Source organism: Asterias amurensis, chromosome 1, assembly GCF_032118995.1.
Source record: "Asterias amurensis chromosome 1, ASM3211899v1".
Classification (NCBI taxonomy): Eukaryota; Metazoa; Echinodermata; class Asteroidea; order Forcipulatida; family Asteriidae; genus Asterias; species Asterias amurensis.
This window is the reverse complement of record NC_092648.1, coordinates 25,520,901-25,546,333: the sequence shown is the minus strand read 5'-3', so window position 1 is coordinate 25,546,333 and position 25,433 is coordinate 25,520,901. Positions and strand designations below refer to the sequence as shown.

The window sequence follows — 25,433 nt, the reverse complement described above, 5'->3', positions numbered from 1 at the left end:
GGCGCAATCCGCTCTACTAATACATTTCGTATCCTTTTACACGTGAGTAAATTTTGACATTCATTGAAATTTAAAAACAAAATGGCTTCCATATCAAATGAGAATGACAGCCAAGAGGAATGTTTTGAAGGTGAGTTAGTTCTTTAATGGCGTTACCTTGCAGGTAGTACAGAGATTAGTATTGTAGAAGTGATAGTAGAGAGTGAAAATGAAGCTTGTTTGTTAAACTATGTGTTGTACATCGTCGTGTGTTCAATTATAAAACTAGCCCATCCATTAACTCAACTCAACTGCTGCACTCTCTGCTGCGCTGCTGCATCAGCAGTGCTGTGAGTGAGAGGCGCTGTTCTTCTCAATTTGAAATTTTGACTTCGACGGCGCGGTGCAACCGTCAAGGTCAAACATTTTTTTTGAGGATTTCAGGGCCCATTCTCTAATTCTAGTTAATTGTCCAATTATACTGACAAACCAATTATACTGAGGTGTGTGTTTTTTTTAGCAAAATTGTTGAAAGTTCCAATATTAATATTGCAAGTGTTAATCAAATCTAGGATAACTTTCCGTATGGCGCCACCACTTTTTCACTGTTTTTTAGAAAAAGAGATATCTCATTGCGGTAAATATACTATACTATATATTTCATATCGAATGAAAAAGTGGTGGCGCCATACGGAAACTTTTCCCAAATCTATTTGTAAATTGTTGTTGTTGTCAACCTATGTGTATTGTGGATGATAGTTGCAGATTGCATATTTGATATTTTGCATATTTGTGGACCATTTTACGTTCTGTACGTACGGGATAGCCACACCAGCCGTTTGTACAGTTAGCTAACAGATACAGATTTTAGGCAGAGTTTAACTTTTTGGAATGTAGGACATAAATTTCAATGACTTTCAACAATTCAAACATTGTACTTTAATTTCTAATTGCAGGTGACAGCTCAGCGTCCTGCGAAGTACATCCTTCTGAAGATGTAGACCATAGTCCTGACGCTAGACAAAGAATGCTTGTTCATATCGCAGCCAGCAAAGCACGCATCAAAAACCAACAGCGGGGTGAGGAAGATCTGTCTCCGAAAGAAAAACTCAGCATTCTGTCGGAACTCCTCGACCACAAACCGGCCATCTTCCTGGAACGCTTCCACTCCTTTCTCCGCGAAGAGGACTTGGATTGTTTCGACCAGCTCTTCGGGGAGTATGAGATTGATTTTTATCTGAAGGAGGCGAGGAGACGCCTGAGCACTAGGAAATCACGAATGGGAGTCAGAAACCGTCGCTATGAAGCCCTGAAACAACTTGAGAAAGCGGGAGCATACTTCAGTGACAAAGCAATGAAGGACAGAGACCCATTTATGTTTGAGGAGTACATTGGACAATATATGACAGCTGAGGAGTTGAAAGGACTTCAAACTCCAGTCAGCCAAAGTGACTTGAAGTTCTCGAGTATTCTAATGACATTTATGGATGAGCAGGAAACGAAGGAGTTGTATAAGAGGCAAAAGGAGGTGGAGGATGACATGTTGGAGGAAGAAGAAGAAGAAGATGAAGACGAAGAAGAAGAAGAAAGTGATGAGGATGCAGGTGAGGAAACGATGGGAACAATGTTTTGGATGTTTAGTTCAACAAATTTGAATCAAAATCTTTTGCCAGAATTAAGAAAAATGTGGTGAACGTTTCATAGAACAAAGTCAACCCTCCTACTATCTGACCATTCAATATCACCCACTGTGTGGTTTGAATGTTCACCACATACTGTGTCATCCCAAGAAATAATTTTGTGAATGCTTACCCAATACATGGTCAACCCTCCTACTGTCTGACCATTCAAATATGTTGTTTTTGTATGATACTACACATATGCTGCCAGCGGTACCTGGTGAAAGTATTTGCTTATACACACACACTTTGGGACACAGTTCTGGGGCCTGTTTTTGTTCTATTCCATTTTATTTTTTTCCCTGTGGGGACCAAATTTAACAAAGAAAAAACATTGTGTGGACCTTTAATTCCATTGTGTAAGAGTCCAATCATCTGTGTGTAGACCTACCCACTATAAGCACAACATACACAGTTCTCTGTGTTGTTACAGCTTCAACAGACTGATCAACTTATGGAAAATGGTAGAGTTAAATGACCAAAAGGGAAAAGCTATTTATTCAAACTCACGATAAGGTTTAGCCGAACTCACAAAAGTATCAGTGAAAAATAAACTGACAATATGTTGATGATGGATTTACATTCTCAGATTTAATTGCATATAACTCGACTTACTTTCATTCTCAGATACGGCCGTCCCTTCAACCAGTCACGAGCAAAAAAACAGACCGAAGGTGACCGAGAGAGTACCGACTCCAGCCACCGACGAGGATAGAGCCATGATGAGGCAAGAATTCCTTCATCATATGCACCTCAGATTTCTCAGCGGACAGGAGAAAGATTTTGACTACTCCACCGTTGACGGAAACGCAGAGTACGACTCGTTGGTACTCAGAACTCAAGACGAAGAAGAGCAATATTTTGACAAGGATGAGGAGAAGTGGAGCTTGAACGAGGAGGAGTGCGGAAGAGACGACAATGATGGTCCTGGGGGTCGTCCTGAGGAGTTTGATGAAAAAGAGGGAATCATGGGAAGGATGGGTAAAGTCAGATCTTGCACAGCTGATGATGGCAACAAATCATGTGGACGTGGTGGATTAGGAAAGAACACTTGCGACTCATTTGAAAATGAAGACATGGAGAGTTGTTAAACCAAATTCTACTTTTCTTAATACTCTGCTATAAATCTAACACTAATGCCAATTTTCTTGCTTGCTGCAGTGGGTTTTTCTTCTTTAGCTTCCTTTTATTCTAAGACCAAGAAAGACATCTACTCAGATTAGTTCCGTGGGAATCAGTATTGATAGATTGTTGTTGTATAAATCAGAAAAAAATCTTATACCTTTCAGAATTTCCCTTTTTATGCTCTGTGATAACTACTTCAAAATTTATTCAATTAATATAGCTTCTATTCTAAATTATTAACCTATTCTATTATCTAATCTAGTCTGTGGTGTTGGTAGTTTGGATTGTTTGGGTAAGAACTGAGTAGGTTTACAGATAGCAACTGTGTGATTGAAAGTATTGGTGGTGAGAAGAATTTGGGTTGAGATGTTATAGTAGAGTTCCCCCTAACCTGGGTTGAGATAAAGCAGAGTTTTTCTAATCTGGGTTGACTAACCATGGTTGAGATATTTAAGAGTTTCCTCTTTACTAACCAGGGTTGAGATATCGAAGAGTTCTCTAACCTAGGTTGAGATACAGTAGAACTCCTCTAATCAGTGTGGAGATCCCGTGACTGTGGTGAGATAAAGAGTTTTTCTAACCTGGGTTATGATCTAGTAGAGTTCCCCCTAACCTGGGTTGAGATACATTTGACTCCCATAAATGGCCGACCGTGTTTGTTCGCAAAGTAAAAGGAAAACCACGCAATTTTGAGGCAAATGTGTGTGGATCATTATATTCTACTTTTAAAACATCTTTCTAACCATATGCATTTTATAGAAAACGGTTACAAACGCTTTTCAAAGACCAACTTGACCAATCTAAGGCAACATGTTCCTTTAACACCCATGTGTACCAAATTATTACCAAGAGTTCTGATAGCTAGTGCAAACTTATGCCATGCAAATCAATTTGAAGTCAGTGGTAATTAAAATAGCTGCTTTGTAATACCATGTAGGAAAATTTAGATCAAATTTTTCCTCCAATACTAAAAGTCTACATTTAACTAATCATTGTTTAGGAGAGGTTGTAATGGTAAATTAAGTTTGGAATAGTGTGACAGAGACTTCAAGGAAATGAATGCCAAGATATGGGTTTTGTTTTTGTAAGACGTCTATATCTGTGTATATTGGTGTGTGCTAGGCCTATCCATGGGAATTGTGCAATAGATTGTTGTATCTCCAGATTTCCCAAAGGGAAAAAAAATGTGTTCCAAGAACTACTAAGTATGAAAGTTTTTCTCAGCCATTCACTGTCATTGTATTGGGAAAGTTTTAATGTCATAACATGTCTTTACAGTAATTCTAGCACCAAACATGCAACAGTAATAGACCCTCCCCATTATCAATTGCACATCATGAATGCAAACTAACACTTATGGTGGCATGACATACTTTTGTGTGTATACAAATCTATGGTGTTTGCCAACCAATAGTGTATTTACGCATGCGTGAATGTAGTTAGCATATTTCTTGGGAAAGTTTAATCTTGTCAGCACAGTTTTGACAGTACCAATGGAGTAAACTTTTGCAGAAGTCGTTAAGTTCTCCACAAGTCTACCATTTGGATGAATGAATTTTTGTTCCAATAACTGTACACCTTTAAAGGCAGTGGACACTACTGGTAATTACTCAAAATAATTATCAGCATAAAGCCTGACTTGGTAACGAGTGAAGGGGAGCTGTTGATAGTATAAAACATTGTGAGAAACGGCCCCCTCTGAAGTAAAGTAGTTTTTGTGAAAGAAGTAATTTTCCACGATTTTGATTTCGAGACCTCCGATTTAGAATTTGAGGTCTCAAAATCAAGCATCTGAGAGCACACAACTTTGTGTGACAAGGGTGTTTTTTTCTTTCATACATGTAGTTATCTCGCAACTCCAACGACCAATCGAGCTAAAATTTTCACAGGTTTGTTATTTTATGCATATATGTTGAGATACACCAATTGAGAAGACTGGTCCTTGACAATTACCAATAGTTTCCAGTGTCTTTAACTTAATCTGTAGGCCCTACTTAACTCATATAGAAAACACATCTCTCTGATACAGATTATGTTAAATGTTTTGACTTGTTCTTTTCTGTGGACAGCCCCTAATCACACGTTTGTATTCGCAGTTTTCTGAAATTTGATGGTTGCAGTGTCGTATTGTCAAATTAACCATGGACACTGCAAATTATGGATTCAGGTAGCAATTTTATTCCCTTTAATTGCAATTGGAACTTCACATATCTCCGTTTTGTTCAACTTCCACTTAAATATTACTTATCATAACTATAAAAAACAATGCATTCTTCAAATTATCTGAGGCTATTTTAACTTTCCACCAAATATGTACGATAAAGCAGTTAATGAAACAATGAAACGACTGTTAAGAAAGGATCAAAACACAAATTGTTCAATTGATAGTGTTTAATAAAACATTACTATTTATGAGTCTACCAAAAGTTCATATATCACTGTATTTTAAAACTAAATTCCCTGTTGTGGGGTGTCATTAATCCATCTGTGATTGTGTCGCTATGATTATAACAAATATAAAATTTTGTCTACACTCCTGGCCAAGTCTTACCTGGTCCCCATTTCCCCAGCGGCACCCGGTTAATGTTGGTTCTCAATATGCGGTCTGCGTATAAGCATGAGTCTGAGATAACGACATTGTTTTAAGAAGGGGGGGGGGGAAAGAACCACGGGGAGGGTTTGTTAAACGTCATGTTCCAAATGTTTTAGCTGAACTGGACATGTAAATGTAACACGGTTAAGAGCACACACAGAGAGTTGTTTGCCGATGCCCTCAAAATAATTTGTAAATTTGTGGCTGTACAGCCACCTGTTTACTGTACCATCTCAGGGTAATGTTACTCCAGGCAGTTTAGAGGCAACCCACTTTCATAAGGCCTGTAAGCACAACAATTTGCTTAGCATGAAATTTCTCCTTAATAACATAGGATTATTACCAACCAAATTTCCAAGTGATTTTCAGGATAAGCAAACAACAGCTGAATGCCAGTAACAAGCAATATGCAACAAGTTAAAATTAGGTTGGTAATCTTGTTATCAAGGAAGAAATTTCATGCTAAGCAAATTTTTTCGCTGATTTACAGGCTTTATGAAATTGGGCCCAGGTCATTCAGTATTATGCACAATTTGGCAAACATTTCTCTAACATAATAAAATAATTATATAAATTACTGAGTTTTAAGCTCTTCAAAATTAAAGAATTTCTTTTTAACATTCCACTCAGTTTTTTACTTCATTGCAAATTACCTTCATTTATAAAAAATAAATAAACGTATAATTACATGCTACTTATTCGGGTAAAAAAATAGCAATTGCAACACTAGAGAAGTGAAAACTCGAAAAGGCAGATTTTTTGTAAATTTACAGGAAAAAAAATGAAATTAACGCAAGTCTGAATCTTAATTAATCATGTTTCAGATTTTATGTACACTCTGTACTTTCCCAACTTCTGTGAAAAAAACCACAGGCGGCAAATATTGTATTTTGTATCAGCCTACCTGGTGCAAAACTAAACATTGATTAAATACAACTTGTCTTTGAGATTTAAAAGTTGGCAGTGAAATGATACCAACAATTTAATTTGACAACAAAGTTAACAATAAAATCAAACCATTTTGTATCCTACCTTTTTCCCAACAAAATGCAGAATATTACAATACTAATATATTATGTCACAAAAGGAAACTTTTGCAGGCAACCAACTGCAATGCATTCTACAGAAACACTATGGAAACACCATGAGTCCTTTTTCAAACAGTGTCTTACGAACCCAAACTAAAAAAAAAACAAACATTCAAATGTGACTACTTTTTCTTCTGAAACATTGACTAAAACTGGTTGCCTATAAATTGCCGTGTGACATGGCCCTTACTGAAAAGTGTACCCTAAAATTAAATGAATTAAACCATTTACACAAAGAAGTCTTACATTTTGTTACATTAACAAGTTTTGATAAGTGAGCAAAAACATGGTACATTGGCATATAATTAGAGATTCCTCTCCATAATTTTTAATGCACCTTGATGGAATTAGAGGAAGTTACATGTCATCAAACCAAACTATCACAAAATATATTCAACTCTTCTAATAAGTACAAAGTTGAATAGTTACATGAGTGTACCCGAATTACAAGGCTCCTTTATTGTATCAAAACATGTATATACAATGAGTGTTTTATAAAAACAACAATATCTACATATGCAGTAGTTGTTCTGCAAGTGTTTTTTTTTCTGATTTAAGCAAATTTTGCTGGAAGAAATACTCTAGATGGCAGTTTCTGCTGAGGAAGCAGCTGTTATAGACCTTTATCACAGTGTGGCCATCTTGATTGTACTCCATTCCAACTCATTGTAACCAAACTGAGGCTGGACAAAATAATAACGTGGTGCCATGTTTGCGCAATGAATATGAAATCAGGGCACATGACCAAGATGATGACAGCTTGGTAAAGGTCATAGAGTTATATATAACTCTATGGTAAAGGTCTATAGAAGTCTGGGAAACAAACATCAGAGAAAAGTGCTTTTCCGATAAGGATATCAGAAAGTTTTGGGCAAAATTTCAACAGGCATTGTCTGAGCTCTAAGCATATGTGTCTAGGCCTCTATGGTCTGAGCACGGTCAGAGCTAATCTTGGTTCCTACACATTCCAGCTCTGTAATCATAGACGCGAGTAGTCACAAAAACCTCACAATATCATGACTTTATTATCCAGCCTAAATAACAGGACTTGCACATGTTTATTCCTCACTTGGCTTTTTGTTCTACCATGGATGGGAGAGTGTGCTTTCTAAAACAAAAAGAATGTTGAACCTTTTCAGAATACCAATGGAGTGTTTTCACCAACAGTTGTACTGCACAGTGCCTCACATTTTTGACCTATTTTGTTCTACCGTGGATGGGTGAATGTGCTTTCAATGATAAATGCATTAATTTGTTTTCATTAATTAAAACAAAAAGAGTGTGGAACCTTTTCAGAATACCAATGGAGTGTTTTCACCAACAGTTGTACTGCACAGTGCCGCACATTTTTGACCAGTATAGGGCATTGTTTTTTTACAAGAAGTATTTCCCTCTTTTTGTTCTGTTCTTTTTTTTTGGGGGGGGGGGTCTCTGTGCCTCAAACCTCTATTTATTATCAGTCATAATGTTACATATCTAAGATTAATAATTCAAAGGTTAATACAACATAGCAAACAATTAAGAGTGAAACAAAAGATAATACATGTACACAGAAAAGTATAATACAAATACAAGCCATCATGATGGATTTAGACAATTACAAACCTAACAAATTTTCTGAACAGCTTCTCACTTTTATTTGCCCCAAAAAACAACAACATGACACGACAAAAATCAAAAAAATAAAACAACAAAAAGCTGCATCCTTGTTTGTTTGTTTCAGTAACTTGGGTGTGATCCCTGGCTATACAGCAGTTACAGGTTGAATGGCTTCCTGACTGGCACCCCAAAACAAAAATATTGACAAAATAGAGACACCGCCAACATCGTGATTAGATACCTCAATTGGTAGAGCGCCTACACGTCAATCTGGAGGCCACAGGTTTAAATCTTTCTTTGTTCAACCCAACATTGATTGGCATTTTACCCATACAGTTTCCATTGTGGTTAAAATAACTTGAAATGGTATGGTTAAAAACCAACAACATAGGATTCAAACTGCATCTAGCCACTGGGCCATATCGGTAGTCTAGTTGGTAAGACACTGTTCTAGAATTGCAAAGGTCATGGGTTCAAATCCCACCAAAGTAATATGCCTTTGAATTTGTCAACAGAACTCAAGTAAGTACTGAGTATACAGTGCTAACACACATTGATGTATATGGGTAAGAACCAAAATGAATATTGAAAAAAAAAAAAACAGCATTTTCCTCTCTGTAGTTAAAACAAACGGCAAGAGCTCACGGAGTCCAATTTGAGATTCAAGTAAAATAATATAATAAATATCAAATATTGGTACATTTTTTACACTCCCATTACATTACAGCCAAAACCACGTCAAATTATGTTGAATACTGAAAAAAGACTATCAAGAGAAATCTCACAAAATACTTCTGTAAACTAAATACCTAATAAGCAAAACAAAATTATTGGATATTAAAATATATCCCAGCCATATATGAACTTCAAAAAATAGTTTTATACTACGAAAATAAAAGAAAGTTTTTCCCTGTCACAGGTGAAACTATGTTAGTACACTGTCTACTGTTTATCTGCCTAAACTTCACACAGTGATCATTATTAGATGTTAGGTATATTTAGCACATTAGTAAGTTTTTGTTTGTGTCAGTATATCCAGGACAAGACTGTATAAGTTGAAATATCCTGAACAAAATGGACAACAGTTTCTTCTCACTGAGTTAGAATCTTCCTAAAGTAACACTGCATCATTTCAATAGACCCTATGCACATTGCGCAGCACGCATACACGTGAGTATCTTGTACCCTATTGGGTGTCAAAAACGTGCACAAAAGAAAATGAACTCCCCTGAAAAGGCAGAAATGGTAGACGTTCATGATTTGTTGGTGGGTAAACACAAGTACCATCCTTTTGTGCCTGTTTTACATCCAAAATGGCAGACAGGAGATGTGCGTTATGCGTGCTGCGCATTGTATATAGGGTCTTTAGAAAGACACCATCAGCAACATGCCCCTGGTGGCAGTCAATTCGGGTTGACAGCCCAAATCGGTTAAGTGTAGCCAGCACCCTAAAGTGGTCGTCTGAGCTTCTGATGTAAGGCAATCTCTCATTAACAAAAAAAAATGTTTTCTCTAAATAGAAAATAAAAACTACAACCTGTTAACAAAATATTTTATAAGGTGCTTACAATACATGCTCAATGAAATATGAAACACTAACTTTAATTTTAGCAGATTCTTAAATATACCGCCATCATAGCACAGAATACGTGAAAACTCTTAACCAAAGGTGCTTTAAAGATTTAAAATGTCTTCTCTTTGCCATTCTCTTCTCTTTCGTCTTCTGAAATGTCAATGTTATACTATAAATACCATTAGTGCATAGTGGTTTTATTGCAACTCTTTACCTGTAGTTTTATATAGTACATGTAAAAATTTCCAGTTCATTAAATACAGTTTTCTTTTTTTTAATCCAATTGTTCCCGATAGAGAATATCACAATATACAGATATGTTACATATTCACAGGCTCTCTGATTCTGGTTCTGCATAAACCGATATCTTCCAAATACAACAAAAATAAAAGAGTGGGCTATAATTATAAACAGGGGGAAATAGAAATGCAATAGACCATGTCTTCTTTTTAATATGTTCACTGCCGATGACCCTTAAAGGCAGTGGACACAATTGGTAATTGCTCAAAATAATTATTAGCATAAAAACTTACTTGGTAACGAGTAATGGGGAGAGGTTGGTAGTATAAAACGGTGTGAGAAACAGCTCCCTCTGAAGTGGAGTACTTCTTGAGAAAGAAGTAATTTTCCACGAATTTGATTTCGAAACCTCAGATTTAGAATTTGAAAGCTCGAAATCAAGCATCTGAAAGCACACAACTTCGTGTGACAAGGGTGTTTTTTCTTTCATTATTATATCGCAACTTTGATGACCGATTTGTTATTTTATGCTTATGTTGAGATACACCAAGTGGGAAGACTGGTCTTTGCTAATTACCAATAGTGTCCAGTGTCTTTAACAGACAGAACGTGCCCTGTTCATATATTCTGCGAATGCTAACGCGATATGCACAAAAGTTGAAGTGTTTCACTTTTGTGAAACATTCGCTGTGAAAACAGACCTGTGACGTAAAAATTCGCTTCGCATTCCCAGGAAGTATGAACCAGGCTTTAGATGTTCCCATCCAAGACATTAATAACGAAGTGAACTGCTTGACAAAAATAGTGACCCTGTACATGTTGTATGTGTACATTCCAGGGCTTTTCTGGGCAGGCAACATACTAAAAGTGGTCATTTGAGAAATGTCACATTTTTTTTACATACTTACCACATTAAATTGTAAGAACACCAGCTGAACAAAGTTTAGGATGTACTCCTTTTCTTCACATCAAAAGTTGATAATCAGAAAATGTAATTACGTTCAAATGCAAGATTGAGCTGTGTAAAAACCATGCCAGAACTCCAGGCTCTGAGGCTTTTTTGTTATTTTGTTATCATTGTGACGTCACAAGTCACATGGTCTATAGCTTCTTCAGAACGACTTAGTGAAACCTCAACCATTAGCAATTTTCAAATGTATTTTTTCCAATTCATGAAAATCACACAGCATGTTTAACTCAATGTCCAAGGTAAAAGGTATACCCAGAATCCATGCCAATTAAATCAGTACGAACAGTTGATGAAAAACAACTGAAAGTGTTAACCATTTGGGAGTCGATTTACGTGTAGAATTGTAAAAAAACAGTTAAATTGTTACATTTGGACAAAATCAGAGCAATACAATATCATGTTTGCATTGTGCTTGCAATAGAAAAATAATTTTTGTCTATATGTCAGTAATTGTTCAACCCACACATTGCATTACTACTGTACTCATTTGAAATTAGCAATAAGACCTTTTGACAAAATGGCAGTGAACAGGCCATAGAAATACAGAGCATGCCAAAGTTCTTTCATCTGTGTGACTGCTGAGTATGCCTTGTTACCTTTCATAAGTGTACATAAGAATACTTGAATATATTGTTAAACTCTCAAATACAATTTCATGTTGTAAAGTGTATGTTTTGCACAGAGATATTTATTAGGTTTGCAGTAGCCTTGTTTAAGGCAGTCGAACTATTCACTCCGAAAAAATGCCACTGTAAAAACCCACCCGTATGCCCCCTGCGCAAAATGTGTGTAACCACATTGCACGACACAACGCCCCCGTACACTAGCTGCGTGCAGAGGCTGTAGCCACGGCCTCCACATGCGGATAAGTGGTACTAGTGCAGATGACTTGTGCACAGCAGTCATATGATGGGCGCTGAGCGATGTGACAGTGTATCACTTGGGTCGTGCGGTGTGCTTACACACGCTAAGCACAGGGTATACGGGTGGGTTCACAGCGGCGTCTTTTCGGAGTGAATAATGCGACTGCCTTGGGCAAAGCTAGGTTTACAGAGACACCACACAATTTGCATTACGTGAGCATATTCGGGGGACTCCAACTTCTGAGAAGGAATAACAACAAGTCCAAAGGACTAGTAGCTCAGAATGTTTACTGGACCAGAGCGGTTTTTTTTACAAGACATGAATTGAAATGGGAAAACTACAGTAACACAACAACTAAGTTTCAGATTTTAACTGTTTCAATTTGAATGGAAGAAGATTGATCTCACTTGTGTTTTGAGTGAGTATTCTTTTTGCTGGTATTTAAGTATCTCAAGAATAAACAGTGACTATTGCATTGAGTGCTTTATCTTGCGTTCAATACTTCAAGGTGGTGCACCCCCCAAAAAAATTAAGTGAAGACTTTGAAAAAGAATGCAGTTTGAGTGAAACATCCAAACATACTTCAATTTCATAAATATTTTCAAGGATTTTATTCTAAGACCCAAGGTGAGTAAAAAATCGTCAGCTAGGATTAATCATATTTCTGTGCATTATTTCAAACAGAGACTTTTATACAGTGTTAAACTTAACTTTCATTTTCTCTAGAACACCTTTTATTCCAATCATTAGTAATTATAGTAAACACATCATTTTTTCCCTAAAATATAAACTCAGCAATTGTCATCTACGGTAAGCAGACAACTGATGTCCAATAAATGGTACAAAAATTCCTGTCAATGATATATATTAAAAACTTGTTCTACTTTTTTTTTGTTTTCTTCTTTCTTTACATTTTTTTTGTATAGATATAAACAGGAAGAACAAACCATGTTAAGAATAAATATTATTTCTCAAGGAGGGGGTAGGGCGGGGGGGGGGGGGGAGTGTGGGGTAGGGATAGAGCTAGGTATCAGCTGTTCCCACCGTTGCTAGCAGCACCCGTACTGGTCTGGTTGCGGGACGGTTCAGGCTCCTTGATTGAGGGTTCTAATGCTAAAGGGGTGAGCCATTCCTTGGGGAGCATCTTCTCCATGAAGGGGAGGCGGGCGCCGACTGTGGCTAGTCTGTTGATCCAGCTGGGGATGTCTCTCCTGCATAGGATCTGGTAAAATAAAGAAAGAGATAAAAGTATTAATAATCGGACAGATATTGTCACAGCTAAGCAGATAAGCAGAAGTCGATAATCAGCCGTTGTATGCTGAATTCTCAGACTTGCCTCACCTAAAACAATGATTTAAACAATGGTGACAGCCTATTGATCTATGGTTTGTACCCTCATTTGTGTACAACAAATAACAACAGAATCTGGGATTTCACAATAACCCCTTGGAAAGGGAGATTTGGAACGGTACTGGTATTCAACCAGTACCTTTTGTGCCTATTTGTATAGGATTTCTTTATATCTGACAAAAAAATACAACTTTGTTTTCCTAACAGTTTGGCTGAGTGGTTAAGAGCAATGGACTCAAGATCTTGTGTTTCTGATCAGCAGAGTGTGGGTTTGAGGCCTAATTGTGGCACTTGTGTCCATGAGCAAGATTAAATTATGAATGATTTGTCCTTCGGATGGGACATTTCACTGTACTAGAATTTGTAGTGTATGTAAAGGAACCCAGAGCAGTTTTCTTGGAAGAGTAGGGAGTAACCCCAGTGTTTCTGGCCAATAAAGCCAACATCCTCGTTTACAGGTTTCCTCAGGCTTGCAAGCTATAGTGATTAAGTTCACTTATGAGACTGATAATTTTATCAAGACGAAGTCGAGATAAATTACCAAGAACCAGGCCTCGGCGGGTTTACACCACTAGTTGAAAACCGAGTCAACACACTTTGATTCCATTCATAAATACCTTTTCAGTCATAAAACATCAACACTTTTGGTCAAATAGTTAAATAAATGCAAAAACTATAATTGTCCAATGATTTCTTTCAACACAACACCCCTCCAGCTATGAAATGGTAAGGCCCTCCGCCGCCCTCGGGGTAACAACTCCTTATAAGGGAATGCTTATGAGGGATTTTGATTGCATTTCGTTCACGGTAATTTGTTTAATGTTTGCAGAACTGTGCTTCACTTCTATGTTGCACAGTATAAATAAGGGAATCAATGTGTGGTGAAGAGGTTTTCAACTAGCGGTTTAAACCCAACGAGGCCTGGTTCTTGATAATTTTACCAAGACGAAGTCGAGATAAGTTATCAAGAACCACGCCTCGGCAGGTTTAAACCACTAGTTGAAAACCAATTCAACACACTTTGATTCCATTCATTTAAATACCTTTTCGGTCAATAAAAACATGAACACTTTTGGTCAAAAAGTAAAATAAATGCAAAAACTGTAATTGTCCAATGATTTATTTCAACACAACACCCCTCCAGCTATGAAATGGTAAGGCCCTCCGCCGCCCTCGGGTAAACAACTCCTTATAAGGGAACGCTGTGCGCGTCGCGCGTATCGCGTGATTTGGCACAACTGTCCCGACCAATAGCTGCCTTATAAGTAGGTGCAAGCTCGCGAGTCACGCCCCTGTTTCAACACTTTTTACTGGTCATGAACAAAGGTTTATACACACCCACATGACGCGCTCTCCAATAGGAATAGCGAAACTGTCTGAGGTATTTATAAATGCATTTTAAAGGCACTGGACACGTTTGGTAAGTGTCAAAGACCAGTATTCTCACTTGGTGTATGCATAAAATAAAAAATATGAAACCATTTGGACTCAATTGGTCATCGAAGTTGTCATCGAAGTTCCAAGAGAATAATTATAGAAAAACAAGCCTTGTTGCACAAATGTGTGTGCACTCAGATGTCTAATAAAAGGCTTCAGGTCTGAAGTCTTTTAATATTTGAGTGAGAAATCACCTCTCTCTCAAAAACTATGTTACTTCAGAGGGAGCTGTTGCTCACAATGTTTTATGCTATCAACAGCTCTCTATTGCTCATTACCAGGAAAGCTTTTATGCTAATTTATGCAATTATTTTGAGTAACTGCCAATAGTGTGTAGTGCCTTTAAAGACACTTGACACCTTTGATAAATGTCAAAAACCAGTCTTCTCACTTAATGTATCTCAATATATGCACAAAATAACAAACCTGTGAAAATTTGAACTCAATTGTGATATAATAATGGAAAAAAAAAAAACCTTGTCACACGTACTTATGTGCTTCCAGATGCTTGATTTCCAGACCTCAAAATCTAATTCTGAGGTCTCAAAATCAAATTCAAATATTTTAGTGGAAAATTACTTCTTTCTCAAAAACTGTGCTACTTCAGAGAGAGTCGTTTCTCACAATGGTTTATACTATCAATAGCTCTCCATTTATTGTTAACAAGTAGGTTTTTATGCTAACAATTACTTTTAGCAATTACCAATAGTGTCTTTAAGCACCGTTTACTCAGTTCTTCCCCCCAAGTTCTTTGAAAACAAGCAATCCACAGGCATACCTGAACAAATTCTTGGGCGAAGTGGTTACAGTTCTTGCGTATTAGATGATATTCGTCTCCGGGGTATTTCTTGCCTAGGCAATCAATGACCTTGGTGACTGCATCCTCTGGAAGATCCGTCTCTCCCAGTGATATGGACTCCCTGTAATTAGCAAACAGTACACATTATATGGAATTTGAGACATTGCATGGTGAGGTGTCAATGAATATTTACTTTGTGGTAACACCATGTGTGTATTGATTTGCCAGGTAGAGTTTTTTGTAGAGAACTGTCCTTCTATATTCTACTACCGCAGAGTAGATTTTCGGGTTTCAGGAGACTTCTCAGTTCTGAAAAGAACTGTCCTGTTACCGCAAACCAAATATTTATTGATACCTCACAGTGGCGTAACTAGACATTTTCATTTGGTGGGGCAAGTGGGGGCAAAGATTAAATTTGGGGGGGGCCAAAGAAGTGCAAGATTATTATTAAATATGTTAACTGATATATAGTTGATACACACCAATGCAGTTCTGAAACAGTCTATAGTCAGCATGTAACAAAAGATTGCGAAAACAACAAAATCTTAGAGAACATGTCATTTTGTATAAGATAAAACTTTTTGACTGTATAAAAGGATTAAATTACCAACTGTGGTCAACAAGTACCAATTTAGAGTTGTACACGGTATTCTCAACTAGGCTTTGTGGGTGTGTAAATACCCAAAACATAATAATATTAGGCCAAGTAAAAATAGAAAAATAGAAATGTTTAGCGTCCCCGCCCGCTTCCTTTTTACAGGACACCTCTTTTTTTTTCTTAAGTTTTTTTATGCACATTTTTTTTTAATTTTTTTTTTTGAAAAAGGGTTATTTTAAATGATCTCAGCAAAAAAAAAAAAAATCTGAATGTCTTGTCTGAATGCCTTGACCAAACTGTTTCATTAATGTTTTGTGTATTTCAGCAGCAGAAAAAAACCAGTTGATATTTGACATTCATGGCGACCATCTTGAAATAAAAAATAAAAAGCCCCTCCTCCTTCCTTATTTTTGAGAAACCCAGACACTAAACATGTTTCTGTTTTTACTCGGCCTTATTGTAATAAGTGTAAGCCATCAAAAAAAATACAGGATCGAAATTGTGGGTGTTTAATAATCACATTTTAGTTACGAAACGGATATTTAAAAATAATAGGCCTACCTCTCAATTGCACCGCTTGCTTCAAAGGAGAAGAAATGGTCTAAGCAACCTTTTTCGCTGGCCATTTTTGTGCTGTAGTAAATTTCTCTGTAGTGCATCTGACCATGGAGGTAGAAATTTCTACCTCCATGATCTGACTTTGTGTTTACGGAGCTATTGGTCTGCGTTCAGACCACCACGTATTTAACAGAACTTTGTCACATCCTGCACTCTCTGTAACCGCAAAACCACAACAAACATTTACCGCCAATATGATCGCGCGCGCGTTTCCACGCATTTTTCATGTTATAGTCCACATAGGGCCTACTGATAATGAATAAAAGTTTTCCGTTTTACGGCAGCATTTTATGCAGCCTTAAACGATTTATATATAAGGCCTATAAGAATATACTTATCTCTGATTTCATATGGGGGGCAAGAGGGGGGGCAAGGGTTCTGAGCGGGGGGGGCGCCGGCCCCCCCTGCCCCCCCTCTGGTTACGCCACTGATAGCTCACCATGCAATGCCTCAAGTTCTATATAAATAACAGCTGGTTTTATTCATCAGACTGGCTTTAAAAAGACTGTATTCAGATAAAAGTCTGAAATTTCTCAAACCTGGGTATCATGGCATGAGAGATGTGTAATCCAGTCAGACTTACTTGAATTGAAACTGCTCTCCGAGGTCGTCACAATCTCTGGGTTCAATTTCAAATATTCCAGTGAAGGGAAATGGATGACCACCGAAGGCATACTCTGCATATCAGGAAAATAATTAAATTAGACAAGTTAATGAAATAACTCATTTCAAGTGAAATAATTTATTCACTTTTTTGTGAGCTGGACATGTATGTTTTCTTGGCCATGAAAGAGTAAATGCTTGCTAGCATGAAACATTGTGCCTCTTGATTTTGTATCTTTTTGTTTTACTATAAAATATCGCCTATCATCACAAAGCCAGACGGCCACTTCAAGGTGAGGGCTAAACTTTACTGATTTGGGCCCTCAACCCAAATCAACTGTCACCAGGGGCTTGCTGCCACCTACTTCTGGGGCTGAAACAGGGTTATCCCACTTCACTGTCCAGAATGATTTAGGTATGGGTATCATCCACTAGGAACCTGGCTGGTAAAGCACAATGCACTACCTTCTAATTTTTAAGAAGCAGTTTGTGTTAAAATCCTTGCTCAATTCGAACACACACTCTGCTGATGACAGTTCACCACGCTCTTCTCACATGAAATGTACTGTCCACTTATCTTGGTTAAAGCCATTATACACTTTCGGTAAACAGTATTGTCCAAGTCCCACACTTCGTGTATCACAACTTATATATAAAATAACAATCCTGTGGAAATTTAGGCTCAATCGGACATCGGAGTCGGGAGAAAATAACTGGAAAACCCACTCCTGTTTTCGCGCGTTTCGCCGTGTCATGACATGTGTTTATAACAAATCCGTAATTCTTGTTAACGAGAATTTATATTGTTTTACCGTTTTCTCAAAAAGTAAAGCATTTCATGGACTAATATTTCAAGAGAAGTCTTTCACCATTACCTTCTGTAAACCCTGTAAATTATTTGTAAATCTGTGAACTTTTTTTTTTTTTTCTGTACCGAAAGGGTCCAATGGCTTTAACTAATCTTATTATGTAAGGTACCAAGTAGTAAACCACAAGGAAAAAGACTGGGTGAACAATAAATATTTTGGGGTTGAACAAAGAAAATTGACTAGCATAGGATTTGAACCAACAACCTCCAGATTAATGTGTTGGCGGTCTACCAACTGAGCTACCTATGATGACAGACTGCCAAAAAAAGGTTAGACAGCTCAGTTGGTAGAGCGCAGGACGGTCGTTTATTCAAATCCCACTCTAGTCAAATTTTCTTTGTTCAACCAAAACATATTATGTAAAATTACATTATTTTGTAAAGAACACACTAACACAAATCATACACCCATGATTACATGTTCCTTTTGAAAAGGATTGCATGCACTCTTGAATATATTTTAATCATAACAAACTGGCATTTCACTGATAACTTTAAGTCTATGAAGTCTACATACCTTTCCCATAGACCTCCACGCCAGCATGAAAAACTCCAAGACCTAGTGTTGATGTATACTCATTGGTCCAGTACTAAATTAATAAGGAAATAAATGATAAACCAGTTATTTAAATACTATACATGTAGATGTAGGGTGACTTTTAGAAACTCACGATTTGGGTTAAATATTAATTAATTACATTTGTTGGGTAACAGAACCAAGGGAACCTCAAAAGTGACAAGAATTGTGTGACTTATAGGCCTGAATATGATGATGAAGAGATGCTCAGTTTTAATTTTGACATGCTGGGAGGAAAACCCAAAATAAAGGATTAAATAGTAACCTTAAGGATTACAGAAACAATTCAGTTTAAGATGTGGGAGGAAAACTCCAACACTAAGCAAAGTCTTGCGACTTTTCATTGCTACAAGAAACACACCTCAAGTATCACAAAACTTTTAATAAACATCTCATTCAAAAAGGAAGTTCACTCAGACTACTGTTTCTATTGTCTTTTTTCCCAAATAGACAATAATAATAACAGAAAACAAAACAGTTGATTGTATTTGGGTTACACACGCCCTCACACGTTAAAATTACAGCTGTCACTGATTATAACGCATAATAAGTTGATTACTACGATTGGTTGCATTAATTTGTAGCGGGAGAACAAAACGTGTTTTTTTATATATTCTTCATAAACATCTGGCAACAAAGCCCAGTTCATACTTCCTACGAATGCGAATGCGCTACAAATTTTGATATCAAAAATTCACATTGGACAATTTGCAACAGTTGTTCAACTCCTGCAAACATTCTGTGTGAAAACAGGCCTGTGACGTCAAAATTTGCTCTGCATTCGCAGGAAGTTTGAGCAGGGCTCTCAACTGTGTAAACCCCAGCATAGAACGTCACAAGCCCAAAACAGCGCCCTCACAGAGGTCAAATGACGATGGATCATTGCCTGAGAGAGTAATGCTGCGTAAACGCATGCACGTTTCCATTTGTTTAACTCAGCGAAGGCAGCCAAGTTTAGAATCTCATCTGGAGAGATCTCAACCTTAACAGCACACAATCTGTAATTCTTTAAAAACAAAATAAAAAAAACACTCCAGGGCCATTTAGAGGGAAAATCCAACGAATGAATAAAATCCTGAAAAGGTGAGGTCATTAGTGACTGAATTAGTCCCAAAGATCCACAAAGTCTTATTTGACTAGGACTATATTTAATACAATGAGCAAGGTTAAATTAACCACCGCGCACTACACGCAATTATTGATCTGACTTCAATTACACTTGCGCTTGGCATCAGTTTGTACAAGTAACAAATTGCAGTAAAACAAACTCTGGCAAATAGCAAATCCACATCTGTTGTTAAAGGACAATTTTTTTAAAGCTGTTGCTCGTGTCTGTATAAAATGATATCTAGGTCGTGGCTGAATTGGCGACTATGGCTACAGCTATGTCTTAATCACTGTGTCATCATGCATTAAAAGTGTAGGACTTCCTTAGCAACACCCTTAGCAACAGTCACATCCATAGATGTAGCTGCCAATTTGCATACCTTATTTAGAAGGGGATAAAAACACTTTTCACAGAAACGACACAAGTTGTTCTACAGAGATTGTGGAGATCATTACTTTAAAGTCCTCATTTGCAATGTGCTTCTATTATTCCATGAACAAGTCACACAATTGTTTATGCATATTTTTAGGCCTCTATATTTACATTGCATTTTCCAACCGTTCGCAAATAATGGGAGACTTTGCCAATTTGCAATGTGTTATTACTCATATTATATGGACTATAAAGGGGGTAACCCTGTTTCAGCCCCAAGAGTGGGCGGCAACAGCCCCTGGATAGTTGATTGTAGCCCACACCTTGAAGTGGCCTTCAGGCCTTATGTGTCTGGCGACTGCATTATAAAAATTTAAAAAAATAAAAAATATTGTTTTACTTACCATATCGTAAACATTGAGTTGCACCTCAGTCATTAAGTGCAGGTTCACATCCCCATTGGAGATTCCGGAAGACATTGCTTTGATGACAGGCCCCAGGGGGGCCACTCGAATTGGGAAGGGTTATATCCTAAGAATCTTCAATCAATCTTTCCCAGCTCAAGGATCTGGAAATCATGCATCAATGGGAAGAACTCAAGGTCAAAATTATTTCTCAAAACAGTTTTTGTCAACATCAGGACAACAAAATCTATACTATGTACACCATAAAAGGCAGCAATATGGTATCATGTGGTGAATGCATACTCAGTACACAGTCAACCAAAACCATTCAATATATATAATTCATTGAAAATTACTTCTTTCTCGAAAACTATGTCACTTCAGAGGGAGCTGTTTCTCACAATGTTTTATACTATCAACCTCTCCCCATTACTCATAACCAAGAAAAGTTTTACGAACCGAATAGTTATGATTGTGAAAATGTTTTTTTTGTTTGATTAAAATTTGAATGCACTCAATGCAAAAGATATGTTCCGCCCCAACTTGATAATCGTCCCAACTTTAGTTGGGACTGGTCCCAACTTGAGTGTTAAAGTTGGGGCGTCCCAACTTGAGACAGTAATGCAGGGTACCAGCGCATTGCAGGGTACCAGGGTTGTTTTAGCTGCTGTGTGCTGGTTGTGTGTGCACAGATTAAACCAGTGTGTCCATGGGGTGTGGTAGACTGCCTCATGGTGTGAGCTAGTCTTGAAACCAAGTCGGTAATTGTTTAGCAGTGTAGTTTAAGGGACGGTACTTTTGTGGCTGGAGCGTGGCGGTGCATAGTAGAAGGGTTTGAGTGGGTAAATTAATTATTCTCAAGAAATTCTTAATATAGTGTTATGTTGAAAATTACAGTGTTACGCGTTTGAGCCTACTTGTACAAATAGAGATGAACTTGTGGGCATCAAACAAATAAACATGACTAGGGGCCAAGACAACTTGAACAAGCGAAGTCAAGTTATTTCTACAGTTGGGACTGGGGGTCCCAACTAGAGTAATGACTGTCCTAACTGTACCAATGACTGTCCCCACTACAGTTGAGACCATCTCTACCAGATAACATATTATAAACTAAATTTGGTCTTTGGGGCCCCACTACAGTTGGGACAGTCATTACTACAGTTGGGACTGGAGGTCCCAACTAGAGTAACGACTGTCCCAACTGTACCAATGACTGTCCAAACTATAGTTGAGACCATCTCTACCAAATAAAATATTATAAAATAAATTTGGTCTATCCCCACTACAGTTGGGACAGTCATTACTACAGTTGGGACTGGAGGTCCCAACTAGAGTATCACTGTCCCAACTGTATCAATGACTGTCCCAACTACAGTTGAGACCATCCCTCAATAAAATATTATAAAATAAATTTGGTCTATCCTCACTACAGTTGGGACAGTCATTACTACAGTTGGGACTGGGGGTCCCAACTAGAGTAACGACTGTCCCATCTTCTTTGGTAAAGACCATCCCTACCACTCAGCTAAAATATTATCAACCCAGGCCTACCCCACTACACCGAGTGGGACAGTCAACCCATAGGTACAGTTTGGAACGGCAGTCAATTCTGTGTAACTGATGCAGAGAAATAACCGCAGTCTCAGACTTGAAATCAAGTCTAAACAGTCTGGTCCATGAAATCCCAACTACAGTTGAGACGCCCCAACTTTAAAACTCAAGTTGGGACCAGTCCCAACTATAGTTGGGACGATTATCAAGTTGGGACGGAACAGATACACATTTTACCAGATAAAGGATCTTGAACTACATTATTTCTTATTGCATTGAGGAAATTACTGTCAAGCAGAGCCAACTTATCTTTGTTATTTCTGTCGATGTTAATCAAACATGTACATAAACGTTTCCTTGTTTATGCTTTAGGGACCATCCACGGTTTTCACATTTGTTCAGGTCATAGACCTCCCCACACAAAAAGAACTCATCAAATATCTTTCAAAATGTATGCACATTTTTAAATACATTTCAGGTAACTATTAATGCCCCACATGGTCCCTGATGATCCCCTCCCCTCCCCGATTATACTCTATGTTAGCCCATCAAGTAAACGGAAACATCTTTAAGTCATTGTTTACTACGTGTGCGTTTCTCAGACTTACTAGGTTACTGGCTGCAGTTATCATGGTTTAAGGACGCATTTTTTTCTAGAGTGGCTCAAAATCTAGAAGTCCTAATTACTTCTCTATTGGTTACCTCACAACATTGACGTAGACACAAACTATTTATGAACTATTATAGCTCTTCATGATGCACGAGGCCAAAGCGTGTGTGAGGGTAAACAAATTATCCTTGAGCAAACTGGCATTTAAATGAGAAATCAGTACAAATTATTCTTTTAAATTTCTTGAAAAGGTTTCAAAACTGTTTCTGTTGTTTCTGAGGTTTTGCCTCAAAACAACATATTTAAACACTTAAAGTGCATGACTACCAGCCAGCAGAATACTTGTTTTCTTTCAAAAGCTAAACTATTTCAGTCCTAAGAGTTGGTGCCGGTTGATTGGGTTGATAGCCCAAACTAGTTTTCTGTATGCGATATCTCTTGACTTTGGGTCCAAGGAGCATAATAGGCTTATAGAGGCTTCTTATGAATACCAGACACTTCGGCACCTTGCAAACTCGGCACCACTCGTCACCAAGAATGTCGGCACCATACAAACTAAGTTATAGTAAAAAACTCCTCACCAAGCAATATCACTCAGAGAGTCAAGTGGTTAAAAACAAACTAACGTATCATGCGTATGTGTACTTACTTACACATACAGTTACACAATAAAAAAAATGGTTTGGTAGTTAGTAGCTTGTAAATGCTGTTAATTTTTTAATGACAGGGGATACGGACCGAAGACGCGGCCCGGGAATCATGGGGATACGGAGTGGATTGGACCAAACGAATACAAGTTCTACAGGAAAAGTTTCTGTATGGCACATTTTGATATGAAATAATATAGTATCTAATTTACCTCAACAATGAGATATCCCTTTTTGTAAAAATGAGTGAAAAAGTGGTGGCGCCATACGGAAAGTTATCCGTTCTACAAAACTACAAGGCAATAAAAAACATAGCCCCACTTCCCCACTTGTGTGGCCAAGGATAGCTGAATCCTTCAACAAGGATTCAGCTATCCTTGGCCACACAAGTGGGGCTATACAAAACATACTCCTAAAACTATTTCGGTTTCGTCCGGACGAACGAAACCGAAATAGTTCTAGGAGTATTAAAACAGTGACATTGATACATACGTACGTGACTGTTGTTGGGATCCGCAGTCGATCCAAATAAGATAGGTTTTGCTTGATGTTATATTTAGTGCATGGTACTTTCTTTTTCACTACAAATCCATCCAAATAAAACGTACGACATTATGTTTAGACGGAAAGACCGATCTAGCATTGCGATCAACACTATTACATTGATGATACACTCACTAATAAGCTAGTAAGTATAGATCTCCTCTCGACGCAACAGTCTTTTGATGCAGTGGTAACCCAGTCACCTCGTCCCTGTGCAAAGTTAGCAACTACATAGTCGTCCCCAACAAAGTCGCCATCCGCAAGCCGGCCTAGCAAAGCCGGCCGCTTACTGCAAAGTCGACCAAGGCGACTTTGCAAGGGGCGACTTTGCTGAAAGACGAGATGACAACGTTACTTGTTTACAACATTATACGAGCACCCAGCCGCCGGCCGGATGATTCACCACTGCGATGACAGTAGGGTTACCAACTAAAACTGACGTCATAATCTTACGGAGGAGGAGGCGGGCAATAAGGGGGCGGATGCGCAAGGAGAAGGACATTATTTTATCTTTCCTAGCCCACCTTGTTTGGCAGGTTGGAGAGTCATCATGATGGGTACTTCTGATGGGGCTGGCCGATGCTACCCCCGATTGCATTTCTTAAAATGCATTGTATGTATAATATCAAAAGCAAAAGCCCGTGGTGAGTTAACATGGACTTATCCCCGGCATGAAGTAAAAAAATAATACACTTTTAAATTCTATGCAAAATGTGTCAGAATATATAATTCTGAATTATGAGAAAATACAATTAGCTGTGCAAACAACTTACCAACCAAATGGACCAAGGGTATAAATGCAAAAATTATGACGTTTCGACCCTAGCAGTACGTCTTAATCGAAGGCTAACAATGACAACACAACAAACATGAACAGGTAACTCAAGTGAAACATAAGCAGTGAAGTGGAAATACATGAATGGGGTTAGGAAGCATACAGAAAAAAGCAAGGCCAAACAATGAATAGGGGGACAAAGGGGGGGGGTGGTTGAAGGGAAGGGACTGGCTCGACCACTAGGAGATGGAAACACCTACCTCCATGGAAACGGACAGTATCAAGGGTGGGTAGAGGTGGGGGGAAAAAGTAAGTAATATTGTGAATGAGGCTCAGGCTAAAAGGCTGTGGGGGAAAAGGAGACGGCAAAACAAAATAAATAACTATGTTAGAATCATGATTATACAGGCCCTTCATAATACTGGTCTTTTGGCAAAAGATTGTTGATACCTAAAACTTGGGGAGAAATATAAGTAATCTAATCAACAAAATATTAATAAAAGTGAGAATGATAATCAACCATAACCCAGTAATGTCTTCCTCCATTGTGTGTTTCTACCTCCATGGTATTAGTAAGTAGGTTCACTCTATGGTTCACTCAACGAGAATTGCCGCAAAAATCAGGCGGCAACTAAAATTAAAACTTCAAGCATGGAGGAAGTATGGAGGACGGAAAGTGGACATCTGCTTTTCTGGTATCAGAATTGCAGAAAAGCAGATTATATGGGTTTTTATATCATTTTTTTCTCCTTTTCTTCTTTTCTGCTACCTGAAAAGCAGATTGATCGTTTTTTGAAAATGCATTTTCTACTTTTCTGCTTTTCTGTTACCAGAAAAGCAGGTTTTATTTTTTCTGCATA

The 25,433-nt window shown here is 37.8% G+C and overlaps 2 protein-coding genes across 4 annotated transcripts; one reads left to right on the top strand and one right to left on the bottom strand.

The window, feature by feature from the left end:
• The first annotated feature begins 76 nt into the window (after positions 1-76).
• On the top strand, positions 77-12,688 carry LOC139934464 (coiled-coil domain-containing protein 97-like). The gene is made up of 3 exons (XM_071928711.1): positions 77-130; positions 936-1,583; positions 2,286-12,688. Exons 1-3 carry the CDS (start codon positions 82-84, stop codon positions 2,747-2,749), a joined length of 1,161 nt encoding a protein of 386 aa, XP_071784812.1. The 5' UTR covers positions 77-81; the 3' UTR covers positions 2,750-12,688.
• Positions 12,689-12,695: 7 nt separating this feature from the next.
• On the bottom strand, positions 12,696-24,635 carry LOC139934491 (deubiquitinase DESI2-like). 3 transcript variants are annotated; one of them, XM_071928762.1, is made up of 6 exons: positions 24,572-24,635; positions 20,445-20,608; positions 18,501-18,573; positions 17,096-17,189; positions 15,276-15,417; positions 12,696-12,932 (listed from the first exon to the last, which is right to left on the bottom strand). In XM_071928762.1, the coding sequence occupies exons 2-6, from the start codon at positions 20,517-20,519 to the stop codon at positions 12,741-12,743; spliced, it is 576 nt and encodes a 191-aa protein (XP_071784863.1). In that variant the 5' UTR covers positions 20,520-20,608; positions 24,572-24,635; the 3' UTR covers positions 12,696-12,740. The 3 variants fall into 3 exon arrangements, with proteins under 3 accessions (XP_071784863.1, XP_071784857.1, XP_071784849.1); XM_071928756.1 differs by lacking the exon at positions 24,572-24,635 and adding an exon at positions 23,748-24,148; XM_071928748.1 differs by lacking the exon at positions 24,572-24,635 and adding an exon at positions 23,752-24,147.
• Between the last annotated feature and the right edge of the window lie 798 nt (positions 24,636-25,433).